The sequence below is a fragment of the Desmodus rotundus genome, chromosome 1 (genome assembly GCF_022682495.2).
Source record: "Desmodus rotundus isolate HL8 chromosome 1, HLdesRot8A.1, whole genome shotgun sequence".
In the NCBI taxonomy this organism is placed as follows: Eukaryota; Metazoa; Chordata; class Mammalia; order Chiroptera; family Phyllostomidae; genus Desmodus; species Desmodus rotundus.
In genome coordinates this window covers 35,073,795-35,095,805 of record NC_071387.1, presented here as the reverse complement: position 1 = coordinate 35,095,805, position 22,011 = coordinate 35,073,795, and the positions used below count along the sequence as shown (strand labels likewise).

General features: G+C 35.7%; 1 protein-coding gene across 9 annotated transcripts in view; it reads right to left on the bottom strand.

The window, feature by feature from the left end:
- AGTPBP1 (ATP/GTP binding carboxypeptidase 1) overlaps positions 1-22,011 on the bottom strand; it is a 155,202-nt gene that overhangs the window by 44,272 nt on the left and 88,919 nt on the right. For all 9 annotated transcript variants that reach the window (XM_053923435.2, XM_053923446.2, XM_053923450.1 and 6 more), the window contains 3 exons: positions 16,164-16,247; positions 14,246-14,332; positions 14,013-14,161 (listed from right to left, as the gene is read on the bottom strand). In XM_053923435.2, coding sequence (XP_053779410.1) covers positions 14,013-14,161; positions 14,246-14,332; positions 16,164-16,247 — 320 coding nt within the window. The remainder of the gene's footprint in view (positions 1-14,012; positions 14,162-14,245; positions 14,333-16,163; positions 16,248-22,011) is intronic.

Here is a 22,011-nt window from a genome sequence, read left to right as displayed (position 1 = left end):
ACGCCACAAACAAGAATAAATTCAAAATGGATCAAAGACTTAAATATTAGACCCCAAAACCATAAAAATTGTAGAAAAAAACATAAGCAGCAAAATCTTGGACATTACTCATAGCAATTTTGTATTGGATATATCTCCCCAGGCAAGGGAAACAAAAGAAAAAATAAACAGATGGGACAATATTGAACCAAAAAGATTTTGCACAGCAAAGGAAATCATCAACAAAATAAAAAGACAACCCACAGAATAGGAGGACAAATTCACTGATACAACTGATAAGGGGTTAATATCCAAACTTTATAAAGTACTTACAAAACTCAACACCAAAAAACCAAACAACCCAATTAAAAATGGGCTAAGGGCCTGAATACACACTTCTCCAAAGAGGACATACGGATGGCCAAGAGACATATGACAAGATGCTCAACATCACTAATCATCAGAGAGATGCAAATTAAAACCACAATGAGATACCATCTCACACCTGTCAGAATGGCTATCATCAATAAATCAACAAACAACAAGCACTGGCAAGGATATGGAGAAAGGGAAACGCTTTTGCACCGTTGGTGGGAATGTAGATTCCTGCAGCCACTGTGGAAAGCAGTATGGAGATACCTCAAAAATTAAAAATGGATCCCTTTCGACCAAACTATCCCACTTCTAGGAATGTAAGAACCCAAAGGAAGCCAAAACACTGAGTCAAAAGAACATAAGCACCCCTGTGTTCATTGCAGCGTTGTTTACAATCGCCCAGCCATGGAGCAGCCCAAGTGTCCATCAGTACATGAGTAGATAAAACAACTATGGGACATTTACACAATGGAATACTACTTGGCCATAAAAAAGAAGAAAATTTTACCCTTTGTGACAGTATGGATGGACCTGGAGAACATTATCTAAGTGAAATAACCAGTCAGAGAAAGAAAAGTACCATATGATTTCACTCATATGTGGAATCTAATGAACTGAATTAACAAAAAAATAGAAAAAGACTCATGGATGGAGAGCAGGATGACAGTTAAGTGGGGCGGGAGTTTAGGTGGTGGAGGAATTGAGCTCAGCTAGCTATTGAAATAGCTATTACTTCAATGGCTATTATGGAAATAGCTCAGCGAGGTTTATCATTACCTCGCCGCGCTATTTTCATTTCAGGAACAGGAAAAAGGACTCATGGTCGTGGACAACAGTGCGGTGACTTACAGGATGAGGGCTGCAAGGGGACAACGTGACAATGGCAAAAAATACAATCAAAAATGTTTTTTAATTTCTAATTACATATTTAGCCACATATTGGACGGCACAATTCTATATAATTTCTAACATCAATCTTCAGTTTTCTCTTCAGATTCTTTTTTAGGAAAAATATTACATATTTCCAAGTACCCATTTTTATCTAGCTTTTTGTTCATTTCTACTACTATTATTTACCACAGACAAGAAAATCTATAAAACCTCTGGTGACTAAAGGTAATGCTGCCATATGGCTTATTTCAAAGTTGGTAACAGAGTAGATGTTAAAAGTTCTCATCACAAAGAAAAAAAATGATCACTTAGCAAGTATACAAATAACAAACCATTATGTTGTACATCAAACACTGTTATATGTCAATTATATCTGAATTTTAAAAGATTTGTGATTATTATAGGATCTTCAAGGATTGTAAATTATAATTACACATCTATTCAGTGCTTTTGACCCTGAATTTTTCTTTGTCTGACATTATTATTACCACTTTTGCTTAATTTTATTTGCATTTTCCTACTCTACCTCTGCCCCAAAATCATTTTCAACTTTTCTGTCATTTAATTAACACACACAGACTCTTTTTCTCTCTCTACCACCCCTCCCTCAATTGTGTAGTTTTCGACATACGATTTTTGAGGACATTTTAGCTCATTCATAGTTAGAAATGATATACATTTCATTTCATTACTTCCATCTTACTTACTTTCTACTATATATTAAATATATCTTACCCTTCTTTACCTTTTTGTTTTACTGGCCTGGCTGCATTTCTCCACATTTCCTTTTTTTCTTGCATCATCTAGAAAGTTTTCTATTATGCTTCCCATCTTAATTTTACGATTAACTATTATTTCTGATAGGGTATCAAATTAAATAACTGAGCAAGACAAGTTAACTTTCACTTCTCCCACATCACTCCCTTAGAACGTTTTTACTTGACACATTTTACAAATTCCAAGTCTTCTACCTTGAGACCACTTTCCTCACTTACTTTTCTCAGAGAGGGTGCAGGAGTAGCATATTTTCTGATTTCTACATACACAAAGATGTAGTTTGCTGGTACTGACAAATGACAGATGTCGCAAAAGACATTTATTTGGCTATCTCCTCACTTCCAGTGCCACAGATGAGAAATCCAATACTAATCTAGTTTTCACATGCAGAACAACATAGTCATTCAGAGTACACAGTCTGCATCCGGATTACCTGGGTCTGAATTCCAACTTCCCCACGTCAGATGCATGATCCTGGGGAGACTACTAAACCATTTATGCCCCTCTTTCTCCTCTGTAAAACGAGCCTAACAACCTCGCTGAGCTATCTCTTGTATAGATTAAGAGCATCGCATGTGCTAGCACTTAAAGAAGACCTGACTTGGTAAATACTCAGTAAATATTAGCTGCTGTTATTATTACCATTATTTTATTAATCAGTTCTTTTAAAGTGGATGTATGTTAAAATTTTGTCTTTATATTACTTGAAACTCATGTATTTCACTGGTACATAAAAGATTCCTGTCTTTCTGCCCTGGCTGGTGTGGTTCAATGGACTGAGTGCCAGCCTGCAGATCAAAGGGTCACCAGTTCGATTCCCAGACAGGGCACATGCCTGGGTTACAGGCCAGGTCCCCAGTAGGGAGCAAACAAGAGGCAACCACACATTGATGTTTCTCTCCCTTTCTTCCTCCCTCCTTACCCCTGTCTATAAAAATAAATAAATAAAATATTTTTTAAAAAAAGATTCTCGTGTTTCTTATTTCTTCCTAGGATTCAGGGAGCCATTTCAAATCAAAACTTTAACCTCCTCCAGACACAAAAAACTCACAACAACAGTTAATAATAGTAAGGTGGAACAAGGTTCAGGCTGAGGTCAAAGGCACAGTACATTTATCTGAAGTGTTCTACTTTTATAAAAGACAATGTATTTTTACATCATTTTTAATATAAAACACAATGTATTTTTACATTACTTTAAAAATGATAGTTAATTTGGGGCAGTGAAGGGAGTTGTAGTTATGAATTCTGACTATAATAAAAACCCTATGAACAAAATAGGTCATCCCAATAAGAATCAATCAAATGAGGCAACTGAAACGGAATAAACCACAGTCTATTCAACGGGATACAGACAGGCTATGTTTGAGTAACTGATTTAGTAGTCATTAGCCAAAGGATAAAACCTGTATGTACACAAAACAAATATACTAAGAACTGTCCCTCTTGTCATCTGAATATAGACAATCAAAATATTAAATTGCCACAGTGAAGCCAACATCCAATGACAATGGCCTCTAGTAAAACCCAACGTCATATTAAGTACATGTCCAGTAACAGACGCAAATAAAGACAATAACAGATGTAAAAGATAGACAATGTATTTTGGACCCTAATGATCAAATGCAGTATGTATGAATCACTGATACATAAAATTTTCAAGTTGAAGCCAATACCCTCATTTAACGGATAAGAGAGACAAGAAAAATTTTTAACGGAGCCTGAATAACCTGAAGGCACCCATCACAGTCTGCATATGTGTTCTGGGCTAAGTGACCCTATGGAGGAAAAACAGATGTTGCTAATAGGACCAGTATGGCAGCAGAGACATATACTGAAAATAGGAAGATCAGATTCTTGGAGGGCAATGGCAGCTGCTTGAAACCCACTGATAAATCTTGGGTAATCGGAGTGTCAAATAAATAATGACAGCAACAAATTATAACCCACTGAGTTAGATAGGAAAACAGTCCTACACTGATATTAATATCCTGAAAGCTTGATGAGAAAGAGACAAAGTTTCAAAGTACCCCTACATAAAATACTAACTACTAAGAGAAAACAAATAACTATACAATGGAAAAGACTAGCAAACACCAACTTAAGTAACAAAATTACTATGAGTAACAGGACAAACAAAATCCTGCGTCACCAGAACAGCTCACTTCTGTGATATTTCCACCAAGGATGCCTAACAAATCGAATCATGAGGGGCATGGAACAACTCCAGATTGAGACCCATTCTACAAAATTAGAGTCTGACAATTTTCAGGTGTCACAGTCATGAACACTGAGGACTGCAAAACTGTTCCTGACTAACACAGTCTAAAGAGACTTACATACAATGTGTTTTGAGCTGAATCCTCTTGCTATTTCAGACATTACTGAGAAAACAGGTGAAACTTCAGTGGGGTGGGGGGTGGCCAAGGGTTAGATGTAATTCTTGTATCCATGGTAATTTCCCGATGTTAACAGCTGTGCTGTATTCGTACAGAAAAATGCCACTGTCTGTAGAAAATACACTGGGAGAATTCTAGGAGGATGGGGCATCATTTTAGATGCTCAACATATGGATAAAGGATATAACTTTTCTGTTAAGTTTCAAATTACTTCAAAATGAAATATTTACAGAAGTTGATCATAAAATAAACTAGAGTCTTCCTGACATATACTTTATGCATGTTCATCTCATGTTCCTAATGGGATCTTCTTCACAGTTCATCCACCCATTGCCTCATTCATCTAATATTTACTGAACATGTATTAAACACTGTGCTGTAAGTACAGTGGTCAGCAGTAGACACACTCCCCTGATCTCAGGAAATTCACAGAAAGTGGTGAGGGCAGGCAGGGAAGGTATTAACCAACTACACACATAAACAAGATAAGGCTTTAAAGAGTACCTAAAAGGAAAAAGTACAAGAACATTTATCAAGGGAACTAATCCAGTCTGGAGAGTCACGGAAGACTTCCTTAGTCAAGAGATAGCTCAGCTCAAAGTATGGGATTAACTAATGTGGGCAATTGGGAATGCAACATACTAGGTTCTAAAATTTTATTTTGTTGCCTGGTTCCACACATGTTCAATTTTACGTGTGAAGGTGGTTAAAATCTTCATATATACGGAAGACAGTGGATGGGGTGAAGGGAATGGGAGGGAAAGACTGCAAGAGTCCCAGAGAGTAAGCCTGTGATAAAAGCTCTTAGTTTTACTAAAATGCAAGACTGCCATCTGGTGGTAATTTGAGCAAACCCCTTTCAAGTAATGAGGGGGTGATGAGTTACAACAGATACAGGATACCGTCCTATGGCACAGTGACATAAATTCTCAAACATAAATTCACAAATATGTACATTCATTTGTTTAAAAAAAACTGCTAAGTACTTAATAGAATATCCTCAAAATTCCCCAGGAAAGGACAACTTGGGAAACAAAAGCAACAGTAATTCATCCTTTTTGAGGGGCATTGCCAAAGAACAAGACCTCTTTTGGGCACATTAGCTAAAGCCCAACACTAAATATTATTAAACATTGCCCAACCAGTATGTCCCAATCAAGAAAAGAAAAAAAAATACAGACAACGAGCTACTTTCCTAATTAATATTAGTTATTTCCTGATTTCAATCATGTATGGCAATTTAAAAATCCTTCCAGCTTAAGAAGTTCTACTGCAAACATGTTTAGTCATCAGTACCATCTCCAAAGTGAATTCAAAATGAATCTGATGACAATAACATTAACCATCTAGCTAGTTATAATTTCTTAAAATCTTTAGTTTACTAAAATATTGGTCCCTTCCTTCTTCCAACTCTAATCATGTTAAGGCAAACCAAAATCTGTTTTATGTTGTATTAATTTAAATCTTATGATAGTGTTTCATTTAAAAAAACACATCTACCTAACAGATCCTCCTACAACATTTACCAACTTCCTAGTTAAATATTTACAAATATGTGGAAAGAAAAAGGAAATTCAACAGACCACTTCTTGTCAGAATCTGGGAGGAATCTATACTAAATTTAAGGCAGACGGAACAAGACTGAGAAAAATCCAATGTAGAATATGCCTCATGGTCTATTTTTTCTATACACATTTAGATCCCCACAACTCAAAGAGTTGCACCACATCTCTGTGGGGTCAATACATGGCCCCCCTTTGATCACTGAGGGCTAATCAGAGGCTCTCTAGCCAGAAGGAATGTGCATTGAGGTAATGTAGCTCCGGGCCACACACAGGTTTGTGCAACCTGGACCCGTGCTGCCTTTGTCTGGGAGCCCTTACAGTGAGCCTCACAGTGGAGGGGTGGTCTCTCTGGCACCACACCACTCCCCCCCCTGCTGCCTGGTACACTACCCTGTAATGTGAGTAATGAGCACCATGTCCAGATCGGCTGGTCCGCAGGTGGTTTTTCTGGAATATCAAAACACTTAAGCAGCTTCCCGTTTGGGGGCTCCTGTGCTACAACCCTGAAGTCCCTTCAAGAAGAACAGATAAAGAAAACAATAAAATGAAAATACAGAAAGCAAAAAAACCAAACATATCATCATAAAGAGAATTTTTAATAGGTTAAAAACCACATATTAAAAGTTAAGGGTTAAACAACAAAATGCAACCTCTATTTTCAAGAAACAAGATACAAACATATTAAGCAAATTCAAAACAAAAGAATATGAAAATAGAATTTAGGGCAAAGATACTCAGTGGAATAAATATGACTATTTTATACTTTTAAGGTAGATACGAAAGTAATTTGGAAAAGTGAAAAACTATGTGTCAAATAATTTTGCACTAAAATGGGAAAAAAAAATTTTTAATGAGGGCTTGCCAGAAACACATCAGAACTGAAAAACTAAATGTTTTTAAGTCTTAGGCAGACAGAGAAGGTAAAAAAATAAGTAAGAATACAGAAAACTGAATAAACAGATCTATAACAATAAATTCACAATATATATTAAATTATACTGCCGACAAAGAATACATATTATTTCCCAAGTGCTCATGAAAACAAAAACTGCTAAGATACTAAGCCATTAAAAAAAATCCCTAATCATAAATTTTACATGTCTGTGAACAAAACTGATGAAATCTGACAGAAATGAGAAAAATTTTTAACCAAAATAATTTAGCCAGCTAAAAAAAAACCCTTTCCTAAATAATTGAGTAAAAAATAATACCAAAACTACATACAATTAGAGGTAACCTAGAAAATAACAAGGAGTTCTTCGGATCTGGAGAAGTGGGGAGGGTGGCGAGGAGGGGTAGAGAATTAAGTTGCTGTCAAGAGCAAAATCAAAACCGAAATGCTTAACCACCGCACAGAAATAAGTTTAAGTAAATAAACTAGAAGTTGGAAAGAGAAAAAAACCTAAAGAGAAGAGGAAAATTAATAAATTAAAAAATACTTTTAAAGGAAATAATGAATAAAAACCAAGAGCTAGAATTTTTAAATAAAAAACAAAACAAATTATTTTTAAGCACACACTGAAAAAAAAAAGAAAAAAAAAACAAGCAAGGGAACAAGGAAGTACACATATTGTAGTTATCATATAGAAATCTCTGCTAGTGAATTTTGAAAATCTAAATGTCACATAAGAAAATAGAAATTTTCAAAATTGCCTCAGTTTGAAATAGAAAACTAGACTACTGAGTCACAGAAAACTGAAAAAGTTCGCCAGACACTTCCTCTCCCACCCAGAAAAGGGCATGTGATCAGACAGATTTAGAGCCGAGCTCTTTCCAAATTTCATGAAAACATATAAATGCTGTTTAAAGTAATCCAGAACACAGGGTGAGGAAATAAAAGCCATTTTAGCTTTTTCAATGGACAAGGATAGCTCTCCAGAAAGGAAAGTGACATGCCTCACTTATGACCAATGACGTAAAACCTTTGAACAAAATACTAACAAATCAACAATAGTTCTATGTTAAGAGATTAATTTACATGACAAAGTAAAGTTACTTCTGAAACCCAAATATAGCTTAATATTAGGAACATTATTAATATGCTATAGCACAATAAGAGGTCAAAGCATTATATTTGATAAATACAAAAAATAAAATAATTTTGATTTTTAAAACAATAAAAGTAGAAATTCTTTACTACAAGAATATGTATCTCAAAGCAAGGGCCAACATACTTAGTGTAAATACTAGTGCATTCACCCTAAGGTCAAAATAGAACAAGTACACCTAATGTCTCTTTTTTATTATAAACATTCTCAAGGTTTTATCCAAAAGCAATGAAAAAATGAAAGATCCACACTATGGATAGGGAGAAATTACAGGAACCTACCAACAAAATCCAAAGTATCAACTGCGAAAATATGAGAAAAAGTTCAGTAAGGAGGTTGATTTTCAAGTAAATATAAATATCAACAGCTTTCATAATTATAAATAATAATTTTGAAAATAGAAAGAGGCACTCTTTCACAACAGAAACAAAAATATATAAAATATTTATGAATGAAGGTAATACAAATACCCTATTTTGCCATGTATAATCCACACTTTTCTGCCCAAATTCTTGAGGGAAAAATAAGAATGTGCATTATACATGGGTAGTACTAATTCCCTATCTATATAAATGTTTTTAATTCTTTTATTTATGCGTATGTGTTAAAAGTGTAACTCCTTTAAAATTCTTTTATAATACAAAAAATTATAAAATTCCTTTATAATATAAAAAGCAAGTATCTAAATATAAATAATTGAATTAAAAAATTAAAATGAAAGATTTTTTTTCCCTAAAAGTTTGGGCCCAAAACACGGGTGTATGTTATACACAGGAGCACATTATACACAGCAAAATGTGGTATATAAAACTTACAAAAATGTATAGAACTAAAAACTTAGGTGATGGAATAAAAAACTTGAGTGAACAAAATTATTCACTATGTTTCGACTTAATACAAAAAAATTTCAATTTCTCCCAAATTATCCTACAAGTTTAATGCAAGGGAATTTGGGGGGCACTTGATACATTTATTCTGAATTATTCAGAATAAACTACTTAGGAAAAATAAACCAGTAGAAAAAGTTTTTAAGTTGTTTTTGAAAAAGATTAAGGATGTCAAACTATATTATAAAGTCATAATAATTAAAAAACCAAAGTTTCTTAATACTTTGCCACAAGGATGTTACACTAGACTAAGAGGTCGGAATAATTACAACCAAGTGGTACTGAAGCAACACAGAGCCACCAAACAAATGCTAGTGTGTAGCTGAGACCACAGTTTCTGAGAACTGTGTGTGAACCCAAAGGGAACGTATATATGACTAAGAGGCCAGGATAATTCAACCCAAATTCAGAAACACAGGGGCTATGAGTAGTAGTGATACCTTTCCAACCAGGTTCCAATCTCATCTATTGTTTTTACTGACCTGGCCATTCCCTAGAACAGCTGCAACAGAGAGCAACAATGCATGACGTCTTCCAGGTCTCCCACCCTTCTTTTACTCGGGGGTCAGGAACAGAGTGGCAAAGGAGTTATAAACGCGGATGTTTGACAAATTACTCAACAAATTCATCAAAAAACATTTTAAAACTCTTTGGAGAAAGAATGAGTTCAGCTTAACTACTAATAGTATGATTAAGTTCGATCCCAATTCACTAAATATACCAAAATAAATCTAGGATGGATGAAGTTAAGTAGAAACCCTGAAGGCATACTACCAAATGCACTTCAGAAGAGACTGAACTGGTTTCACGCTCCTACCAGCACTCTAAGTGCCCATCGCCCCTAGTCTTCAGCAACATACGTTCATTTTCTTTGAGAAATTCTACTAGGAGGAATTTATGACAAAAAAATAATCAGAAGCATATGCAAAAACAAAAATTACAAATATCGAATGCAGAACAGCTTGTAATTCTGAAAAGTTGAAAAAGAAATTCCCATCAAATTGTTATTATTTAAATAATTATTGTACATTACTCAATATACTACTATACAGATATTAGTAATGATGTTGCTGAAAATATTTAATAGCATGAGAAATGTTTTTAAATATATTGTGTGGTAAAAAATATAGTTTACAAAGAAGCTTTAATACAGTAATCCCAAGCTTATAAAAGGGTAAAATTTAAATTGAAAATTATGTCAATATAAATACATTTAAGGATAGATAATAAAATACTAAACAGGAGATTTTCTCTTATCTTTCCTTCCTTAGAGAGTCTTCTAAACTGTTTTGAATTTACCAAGATTCCTGTATTAAAGATCCACTGTTTCATAATCAGAAAAAGAAAACACATTTACAGCTAGCAGACGGGTTAAAAAATTCCACTTCTGTGAATTTGTAACTAAATAATTATCTACACAAATATTTAGTTAAATGTTTATCTCAGCATTATTTAAAATAGAAAACAGTGTAATTAAAAACAACTCAAATTTCCAACAAAGAAAGGTTTGGATAAATAAGTTACAGTACCACCATAGAATGTCCATTAAACTGTTTCAGACCTATATTCAATGCCCAGAAAAATGTTGACAATATGTTTGGTTAAAATACAAATTATGAAACTGCATGGGTTATGAGCCTCACATTTTAAAATAAAGATATAACTATGTATATGTAGAAATCACATATTGCATTATAAAAAAGGCTGGAAGAAAACAAATGTTAAAGTGATTATCTCTAAATTGATGCATTGTTGATAGTTGTAATTTTCTTCTCAACACCAATCTGTTTTCCAAATTCTCCACAAAGTGATTTTGGAAAGTGTGACACACATGTAAGAACGTCCGGGGGACAAGGGGTAGGAAGGAGGAGAAATTGTTTTAGACAAATAGCCATCTGTCTCACTGCTTTGAGTTTTAGTTGTAGAATTATACTCATTTTAAGTTTAGAATAGCACTAAGTGAAAAGAGTGTTTTATTTATAATATGGAGGTACAGGTTTTTTCAAAATAGAAAGCATTCCAAAATATATGCTTTTAATTTAAAAAACTGAAATATTTAATGAAGTTTAAAGTACTAAGAGTATTATTTTATAAAAGTGTATAAATATAATAAGTACAAACACCACCTACCTTAGCACTACAATTTGAAAATTTCACTGATTATCATTTCAGCAACAAATATGCCTTTTATTTTACTTTTAAGGAGCACTTGAAATGCAAATACAGTTACTTTGCTCAATTGTCTTTTTCTCCTCTAAAATACTAAGTTAACAGCATTATACTTACAAGTTAAATAGGGAAAACACAAGAATCATTACTTGTTTGGGTATTGAATGAGTCGATTAAGGTAATATTTAAAGTTATATGAACATTTAAGTTCTACAAGCAAATGCTTCTAAGAAATATGACATTCAAGGATTAGCAGTTATACTTAAAAATCAAAAATAAAGAATGCAAAATAGATAATCAAAAATATTCATATCACTATTCATGAAAATCAATAAAACCACTGAATCCTTAAAATCAGATTACTTAAAACATTTTTAAAACTTTTAAAAATGTTAAACAGAGACAGACTCCTCAATAGAGAGCAGGCTGACAGCTGGGGGAAGGGTAGAAGGGTCTAGCAAAAAAGAAAAAGGACTCATGGACACAGACGATGGTGTGGTGATTGTAGGGTGGAAGTGGTTGGAGATGGAAGAGAGTATAAGGGGAATAAATGGTAGAGGAAAAAATACAATAAAAAATAACCTATTAAAAAAAACTTTTAAAAATGTTTACAACTAAGTCAGATATTATGCTACCTAATCTTTCTATAATTAAATTAAATTAGTGAATCTGATTAAAGTTTTCATGCCATACACATAAAGTAATTATCTAGAGCATACAATTTTCTATTTTCCACATAAATAATGGCAAACTGGGAACAACCTTTTCAACTCCTGAAAGCTTCAATTCTCAGAAATGCCCCCTTAAAGAGCATCATCATATGCATGCTTTTAACAGCTGAGAACATTTACTTGAAACAGCTAACCCAGTATCTCATGCCTTAGCGGTTAAAAGCTTTGCATCGGCCCTGGTGATGTGGCTCAGTTGGTCGGAGGGTCCTGTAACCAAAAGGTTGCAGATTTGACCCCAGGTCCAGGTTCATACAGGAGAGAGGCAGTCAGTCCATGTTTCTCTCTCTCCCTTCCCTTCTCCCTTTCTCTCTCTCCAAAAGCAATGACCAAAAAAATGTCCTCCGGTGAGGACTAAAAAAGAAAACAAAAACCTTTTCATCCTTACAACAAATAACCGGAGACTGCTGAGATTTTGAAACTTATCATACATAATATATCTGTTTCCCCTCACCCTCAATGTAAGTAGGTTTTTTGATGCCAGAAAAAGATTTCTTTTCTTTTACCCCCAAATTATGAGATTAAATACTTGAAAATTGATGTTTCAATTTTAAATTACTGATTTTAAGTTTATATAATTATATTATTTTCCACTGACTTAATATTTGACTATAAAGACTGGTGCCTGACAAATAACTCAGTTGTATATTTACTTATGTACCAAATACATAGACTTAAATGAGACTATAAATTTAATAATTTTGTTGGTAGAACACCAGAGTTTTAAAAAATTGTTTCATGGGAGATACAATAAAGAAAGCCAATGGAAAAAAAAAGTTATTTCTTTGTAAGTGTCAATAAAGCTGACAAGCTGGTAGCAGGGCTGGCAAAGAAAAACAAAGAGAAGACACAAATCACCATCATCAGGAATGAAACACGGGGTGTCATTGGAGACCCTGTCGATGTCAAAAGGACCGTAAGGGAGCACTCGGAACAACACTCCACGTATTTGACACTTTAGAAGAAATGCATCAATCCCTAAAAAGCACAAATCACCACAACTCACTCAAGATAAAATAGATAATGTGAGTAGCCCTAAAACTATTAAAGAAACTGAATTTCTAATTTAAAAGACTACCAAAACCAGAAATCTTCAGGCCCAAATAATTTCACTGGAGAACTCCACCAAATGTTTAAGAATCAACACCAAATGTCTACAAGCTCTTCCAGAAACTAAGGGGAGGGGACATTTCCCAACCACTATTATAAGCTCAGTACTACCATGATACACCAAAACCAGACACAGTGAACAAAACAAAACAAAACAAAACAAACCTATTGCTCAATATCCCTCTTGAAAATAAGTACAAAACTTCTTAACAAAATATTAGCATTTATACGCAGTGACCAAGTGTGGTTTATTACATAGATAAAGAAGGATGGTTCAATATTCAAAAGTCAATGTGATAATATTAACAGGCTAAAGAAGAAAAATCACATGATCAAATTCAATTGATAGAGATAAGTATATGACAAAATTCAATATCTATTCACAATAAAGTCTCAGAAAACTAGTATTGTAAAGAAACTTCGACTAGATTTAAAAATTTACAGAAAACTATAGCTAACATCATACTGAATAGTGAACTTTAAAGGAGTAGCACGAGGCTTTGTGGTGATGGAATTATTCTGTATCTTGATTGTGGTGACAGTTACAAGAATCTACAAATGTGACACAGTGGCACAGAATCACGCGCCCACATGGCACCAATGTCAAATCCTGGCTTTGGTATTGGACTACAGTCATGTATGATGTTATCATTGGAGAACTCTTAGTTGAAGAGGCCTTGGAACATTTCTACAACTTCCATAATATTTTAACTTTCTATGAATCTATTCAAAATAAAAAGTTTAAGAAGACTGCTTTATACAATTCTCTTCTAGATGAACTGACATGAATAACTTGATTTTAAGTCCATACATAACAAATTTTTAGTGGTATTCAATTTGAATGAAATCAACCATACTCATTACATTTCAAAGGGCTTGTGTACAAGTGTAACTCTCTTTACCAACAAAGCAAAGCTTAGTTTATTTCAAATTTTGAAATAAAATAATAAATATTTGAATTTTGAGAACCAGAGAAAACAGAACACAAACTTTTTTAAAAAGTTAGTATTTTTTTTCAAAAAATTTCTGTCCTAAAGATATAATACCTCTATGTCCTCCAAATTAGGAAAGAAAATTGCCTTACCATAATTAAACTGACTGTTGGACTTTTCACAGTTAATGATGTTAAACCTGTAAGCAACACCTGGTCGCATTCCACTGACTTCAAAGTAAAACCATTGGTGATAATGATTACTATTTATATCTGAGTTCAGAATAAGATCATATTCATTTCTGAAAATAGAAAATAAAGAAATCTGATGAAAATGGAAAAAGTATCTGTGCACATACAAAATGAGAACATTTTAAATGACTTACTTTCTAATTTGAATTACTTTGCGCAGATTCCCAGATTCAAATTTGGAGTTAAACTTCAAAATATCTCCATCTTCTGGAATGGTGTAACTAAATAAAAAATTTAAAATATAATAAAATAAAATAATGTTAAGCAAGTGAGCAATAATAAACATAAAAACATGCTACAGATTAAAAATATAACACTATTACCACCTCACCCTCCTCATTATTTTTAAATTTAAAAAAATATAACTGACACAAGCAAAATACAAACTTTGGCTAATATTTATAGACAAAAACATTATAGATACAAGTAGAGATTTGTTCCTACATTGGTAGTAAATCTTAATAAGAATTTTTGCCTCAGTGAATAAATGTCATTTCTAAATATGTTCTAATAATTATATTTAAAAGGCCAGACTTATTTTTTAAAATGCTATGACCTGTACTGAGTACTAATAATTCTAACAAACTAAGCATTTCTCAAGTTAAAATATTATTATAAATTTAGATAACTACATTATCTATTATCTTTTTTAATTAGCACCCAAAAAGGTGAAGTATTATCCTCATTTTACATATTCATTACTTAATACTTACTGAGCACCTACTACATGACATACTGTTTTTGTTATTTGTCTGTTTCCCTAATTGAATACAAATTCTTGCTTTTCTGGAACTTACACTGAATAGGAGAAAACTAAGACTCCAAAATGCTCAAAGATTCTGTCCAAATCATTTCAGTTAGAAATAGCACAATACACCACACTCAGGATTCTTGAGTTTCTGTTTCAGGATTTACCACATCTGCCTGGTCTACCTGACACAGACTTATACAAATGTTAAAATAACTAAAAGATATGAATAGGGAGATTTGTTTTTCGTTTTTAAGAATATTATTTCAAATTCAGTCATTATCTTTGATATAGCTTTGCCCTAATCTCTCTAACAAAAATCTTTGGCAAGTGTTTTATTTCCTCCAAATAAGATCAGTAAAATGCGCCCTGGCTGGTGTGGCTCAGTCGATTGAGTGCTGGCCTGCAAACCAAAGGGTTGCTGGTTCGATTCCCAGTCAGGCACATGTCTGGATTGTGGGCCAGGTCCCCAGCAGGGGGTGTACAAGCAGCAACCATACAATGATGTTTCTCTCCCTCGCTTGCTCCCTCCCTTCCCCTCTATCTAAAAATAAATAAATAAAATCTTTTAAAAAAAAGAAAAGATCAGCAAAATGTAAAATTTTCCAAAAAGATTAGAATGTTAAAGGTGAAGGAAAATTCACTGAAGCCTAATTAAATTTCTCATTTGAGGAGACAAATGACTAAATAATAGTCACATTCATCATTTGTAATTTTCATTTATTACTTTTATTTAAACCCTAAAATGTGAAATTAGTGATAATACTAAACTGTAAATAATACTAACAAATCAAGGATCACAAACAAATGGTTTCAAAGGTCAGGCTAGTAACTTCAAGGACTGAAGCAGTTTATACACAGTAAGAGACAAGAAAGCATGGCAGAGACTGCGAGGAATTGGTGAGCTTGTATTCTTTCTGAAGGGGATGGTGATTTATTGTTCTAAGGAAACGAAGGCTCAATATTACAGGACAAAATTACAGCATTTCATAGGAAATCTCCCCTCTCTTAAGTGGAAGTAATTTTAGTTTTTTAAAAACACTTCATCAATTTGTGACCTTTACCTTACTATACCCATTAAAAGTCCACCTAAAAACAAATAAAAGCTTGTGATATATTCAATTTAAGTAAAAAACATGAGTAATATTACATTACCATTAAACCCCAGTAAAAGCTGAAAACATCGCGACAGTAAACTAGATGGAAGTGAAAAGATACTTTATGTCTTTTAAAATAACACTGACATCTTACAGTAAAAATAAAACTAATGAAAGTAAAACAACAACAAAAAAAATCAGACTTACTTCGGGTTATCTAAGTCATATACCACTCGGTCTATGATATCACTCTGATGTATCAGCCTCTCAATATCTTGGGCAATTTTTGTCCTGAAATCATAAAAGAGAACTTTGACCAAAATTCACTGATATACACCAAGGCACAACTTTCTCCAGAATAAGTATTAGATTTTTTAAAAGTGTAAAATTGTAAAAATTTATTAAAATAAAAATGACCATTCCTCTACATATTTTTGAAAAAATTATCATTATATTACAAGAAAAATCAGTATTTGTAAAGTCTGAGGTCTAGGAAATCTCTATTATGCTTTGCTACCTAGAAACGGTGTGGACCTGCTCTCCAGCCCCTAGGGAAATAATTCTGTACACAGAATAGTAGCATTGTTAGAATCAGTAAAGGTCTGAAAAGCCAGAGATTACAGAAGGAGGAAATTTTCAAAACCCACTCTCATTGGTACTATGCAACTGGCTAAAATGCAACTGGCAACCCGCCTGCACATTGTACCCAGTCCGTTCTCTTCTACGGCTGGAGAGGAAATGTGCAGCGAGGGAAACACCTGTAGCATGGAGCAGAAGGTGGTCCCTGCATCTCCGGGATTCTCTAGGCCTGATCTCCCCTGAATCAGTCCAACAAAATGGACACCAACCACCTGGAATATTCCTAAAAACCCTGCCACTGTCCTAAAGACTGAGCCACATACAATCTTTCCATCAATATTCAAGAAAAGGAAGATAACAATCACCAAAAGTGGCATCGAACTGTGGCTTAAACAGTGTAGATCTGGATCCAAAGCCAGGTGCCTGAAACTCCAGGCAGAAGGCCACGGTGGGGAGGTGCCTGCTGGTGTTTGTAGCGTGGTGTGGTGAAGAGGGATATGGTTCAAGATCCCCAGTGGAACCACACACAGCACCGAACCGTGGGGGGGGGGGGTATTTTTTCACATGTACACGCCTAGGATAAAGTTTAGTTTATGAATCAGGCACAGTAAGAGACTGACGACAGTAACGCATAACAACACAGAACAATTATAACAACAGACTGTAATAAGCATTGTATGAATATGTTCTCTATCTCTCTCAATCTATCTTACTGTACTATTCATTCACCTTTTCACTTAAAGGAAGCACTTCACAGCTTCTCTTTGACATATTAGAATTGCCAGCATCACTACTCTTGCGTTTTGGGGCCATTACTAAGGAAAATGAGGCTGCCTTGTACACAAGCACTGTGATACTGCGACAGTCGTCCTGATCACTGGGATGGCCCTAAGCAACGAGTGGGCAGGGAGCACACGCAGCGTGGAGTAGATTCAGCATGATGCACAGGACAGAGGGATGTCACAGCCCGAGCAGGAGGGAGCAGGGCAGCACGAGATTTCATCACCCTACTCAGAACGGCGTGCAATTTAAGACTTATGAGCTGTTTATTTCCAATATCTTCCCATTTAATATTCTCAGACCAAGGCTGACTACAGGTAACTGAAACCAAGGAAAGTGAAACTAGGGTCAGGAGGGACTGACTACTGTTTCACCTATTCTTAATGAGGAAGCCAGTCACGTAACTAATTTAAATTGTGCTTGTTTCAGCTAAAAATTAGTGATGCAGATCAGAACTGTGGTTTATCGATTTCTGGAGAAAGCAGAGTAAAAAGTTTGCTAAAATGATTATAATAATAAAATTTCAAGAATACCCTCAACACTGGCAGTCTCCTTAACTTCAGGCAGATGTGAGGCTAGCTAGTCTCCTGCACAGAGATCCTTCTCTGGGATTAGAGTATTCACTCTCATACAACTTAGAAATCTCACGCAATTAGCCAAGCACTTATTCTAATAAAGAATTAAAAATTTTCAGGAAAATATTGAAAAGCGTAATAGTTAAACACATGAAAAAAGCATACTAAAATTTTTTAAAGTGTAACTAAAATTCTTAACCTAGTAGTTATATGACTAAATATATTTTTAAATTGTATTCTACCAAAAAACTCATTACTGACAAAGTACATGAAAAAAAAACCCTACTATCAAAATATTATGATATAAATCCTTGATTTAGGTTCAATGTCATTACTTTCAAATGCCCAATTCTTTCTAAAGAAACAACCTTTTAAGAAGTTATTAATTATAATAACAAACAAATCCAAAATTTATGTCACCCAGACCTTTAACAATGAAAGAGGTGGCACTTACACAGACTCTGCTACACCACACACAAGAAATGATCAAGTATGGGTAAATGATTAAATACTTCCACCTGTCAGAGTAATTTATTAAATGAGATTGATACAAACCACAAAAGTGCAAAAATTAATCATTACAAAAGTTTGATTGTTTTAGAACTAAAACAGCATTAGAAAGCTGATGTAACAGCTCAGTGCTGCAGCAATGTTCCCATAACGTAAAACAGGGTGAAAAAGCAGAAGCCGGCACGCGGTGTAACTGAGAGAGGCTGATGGGGTGGCAGCGTGCAAAACTGGGGAACACAGGTTCTGTCTGAAAACAAACTCATTATTGCCAAGCAGAAAATAGGTTAAGGTTGTCATACTACAATTTTTTAAGAAACACCACAAACTTGGATTTTTATGTGGAATCTCCCAAATTTTAAATGTTGGCAATCAGTTCTTAAAAAGGCTCTGCAAGTGAAGCCAAAATCATGTACAAGGTGAATATGGCCTAGAGACTCCTGGTTTTCAACTTCTGACACTGTATTTTAGGGGCACAATTGCCCATTTATATTAAACTAAACCTAAAACTAATGCTTGAGGCTTGAGGAAAATATTTGCCCTGCACTCAGCCCTCATTAACAAAGAAAATAAACAGGTCTTTTATTCAGACATGTACTTGTGTTAAGGAGCACGAGTTTCATGAAAAGATATCAGCGCTGACTGATGTAGCTTCGTGAACTGAGCACTGGCCTGTTGAACCAAAAGGTCACCAATTCAATTCCTGGTCAGGGCACATGTCTGGGCTGTGGGCCAGGTCCCCAGTTAGGGGCATGCAAGAGGCGAGTGATTGATGTTTCTCTCCCTTTCTTTCTCCCTCCCTTCCCCTATCTCTAAAAATAAATTAAAAACCTTTTAAAAAGATTAATCCTTCTTTCCTTTACCTCAGCTGCCTATTAAAATAAATGACTCTCTAGTCTAAACACAATAAATGTTTTCCAGGTACCCTCAGGAACTAAACCTCAAACTTACTGACATGCAATATTTATCAAAAGTGTGGCTCTAAAGAAAAAATTTTGTGCAGGACAGTCTGAAAAAGGTGCAGGCCATTTAGTCCAGGAAAGACTCAAAAGTCTGCAAGACATGTGGCCACCAAAACTGTGCTTTGTTAGGTTTCAACGAATACAGAGCAGCATCACAGAAACAACTCAGTAGGCCTCACTGTTACGCTTGCCGTGAAAATACCATGGAAAACGGTGTTCACTACAGACGTGTCCTCTGAGGACCCACAGAAGACAGTCTTTACAGACAGCATGGTATAGCGACAGGTACACGAGCACTACATTCACGTGTTGCTTAACAGAGGCATCATCGGGCGATCTCATCACTGTGCAAGCAGCAGAGAGCATGCACACACACCGAGATGGTGCAGCCCACTACTGTAATGGTACGTGCAGCGCAGTGAAGATGACGTTTAAACCAGCATCACAACAAACCCGTAAGTAATGCCATTGGTATTACTGCTATGACATCACTGGGCAGTAGCACAACTTCAGCTCCATTAAAATCTTATAGGACCACCATGATTATGGATGTCAGTGTGTTTATTTCCTTGAGCTCCATCTCCTTTGCACTTAACTTGCACACCAACACACCCACCTGCAAAACATACATACCAACCCCCGCTGACCTTCTGATCTTTCATCATGCTGTTTATATCAAAAATCTACCTTAAAGCTTTGGTTTAAATAATCAACAAACTCAGGAGTATATTACACTTTGTACACAGGCAGTAAAAAAAATCAACTACTTCAGGAAAATGTCCTACAGGTGGCCCAATAGACTGAAAAGGCCGAACTCTAATGTGTAGATTAGGCCTGTAGAGTGATCACGAGGTCCATGTTTCAGGGATGAGGTGAAAGAACTCATCATAAATATTGTAAGCGAGGAGAGGGTTGCAGAAGAGCCACAGTATTTCCCAGACTGTAAACATTCCTCCACTGTCAGGACAGGCCCAGTCCTGGGGAAAGAGCAAGTAGAGCCTGAGACCATGGTGGAATACTATTCTCTAAAAGACCCAGCCAGGCAGGGACGAAGCCCCACATCAGAAATAGCTGAGGGAAGGACGAAGAAGAAGGCAGAAGGAGAGAAAAAAAGAAGGGAGGGAAAGAAGGAGGGAGGAAGGAAAGGAGGGAAGGAAACACTTGGCTGAGAAAAGCTTTCGTAGCAAGCATTCCTTGAGGAGAAACAAGAGGGGTCCCTGTTGGCTAAAATCAAGGCTGAGAACCAGAGACTTACACAGTAACAACAGTCTATTTCACAGTTCTCCTCCCTTCTAATCTCACCTCAGTTATTAAGGGCTAGTAAGAAGAAGCCAAACTTTAAGGAAACTTTTTCTGAGACTTTAAAGAACACTTAAACGTCCTGGCCAAGTAGCTCGTGGTTAGAGCGTTGTGCTGGTACGCCAAGGTTTTGGGTTTGATTCCTGGTCAGGGCACATACAAGAATCAGTCGATGTTTCCCTCTTCTTTCTCTCCCCCTCTTCCTTTTTCTCCTTCTAAAAATCAGTTTTTTATAAAGTCTATCTTTAATTAAAAAATAGTAACAAATAAATAAAGTAAAGAAGTGCCTTCTGTGGCCAACATGACATCTTTGACTCTGAGGAGGAAGAGAGCCTTAGAGGGGATACTAAGAAGAAGAGAACTCAAGTCGCTGACTGATCCTGGCTCACTCCAGAAGCGTCAGGTAAGGTCCTTCAAAACACAAATGCCAAGACACAATCAGACATGCAAGAGATCTATTGGGGGAAATGTGTACAGAACAAAGGAGAAAGGGATTAGCAGTAGGTGAGAATGCCTTCAAGACTGTCCATAAAGCAGGTGCGACACCTGGGAAAGGGGAACGCACTGAGCAGGAAGAGCCACAGATGCAGAAAAGCTCTTCAAAAGTCTCAACCGTACCGACACGGCACCCCAGGGTGAAGACTGCCTACTAGCAGACCCCTGCACGGGTCAAGAATGGTTCCACTCTAGTGACCCCACCATGGTCAACCAGTGGCCTCGGCATGAATGCTACTATGGGTCCCAAAGGTACTGTGGCTGAAGGCTACGAGCAACTATTCCTGCCAGCCAGATACAAGAGGTTAAAGTAACCCGTTGACAACCACAGCTTGTAGTTAAATTGTACCCTTGCTATGTACCCCCCGGAAAGACTGTACCCGCTGTGATGACCAGGACTCCTAATCCTGCAGAGGCCAGGGGTACAGGAACAGAAAGCACAAAGTCCCCCACTGGGACATGGAGCGCTATATTAAGTAGGACTATTTCTGTTACCACCTCCTGGTTCCCAGCCTCATTCTTTCTACTGGGGATAAATAACCATGTGGAAGTTTCTCACGTAGTGCATGTAACACATCCTTGCAGACAATTTCCTCTGAGTTGGAGCTTCACCTGTGCCTTTTGAAGGCCATTCCAGCACTCTAAAGGCCAGCTGCCTCTGGATGGTGCAGTCTGTGATACAACCAGCAGATGCCAAGGAACAAGCCCCTCCTGCACACCTTTCCCAGCAAAGTCAGTCCCCCATCCTGACATTATGTTGTATGTGGCTCCACACCTGTGAGTCAAGGAGCCAACTGGTAGGACTAAACATATACTAAGATGCCAAGTAAAAATGATTAATTATACTACATGCTAAAG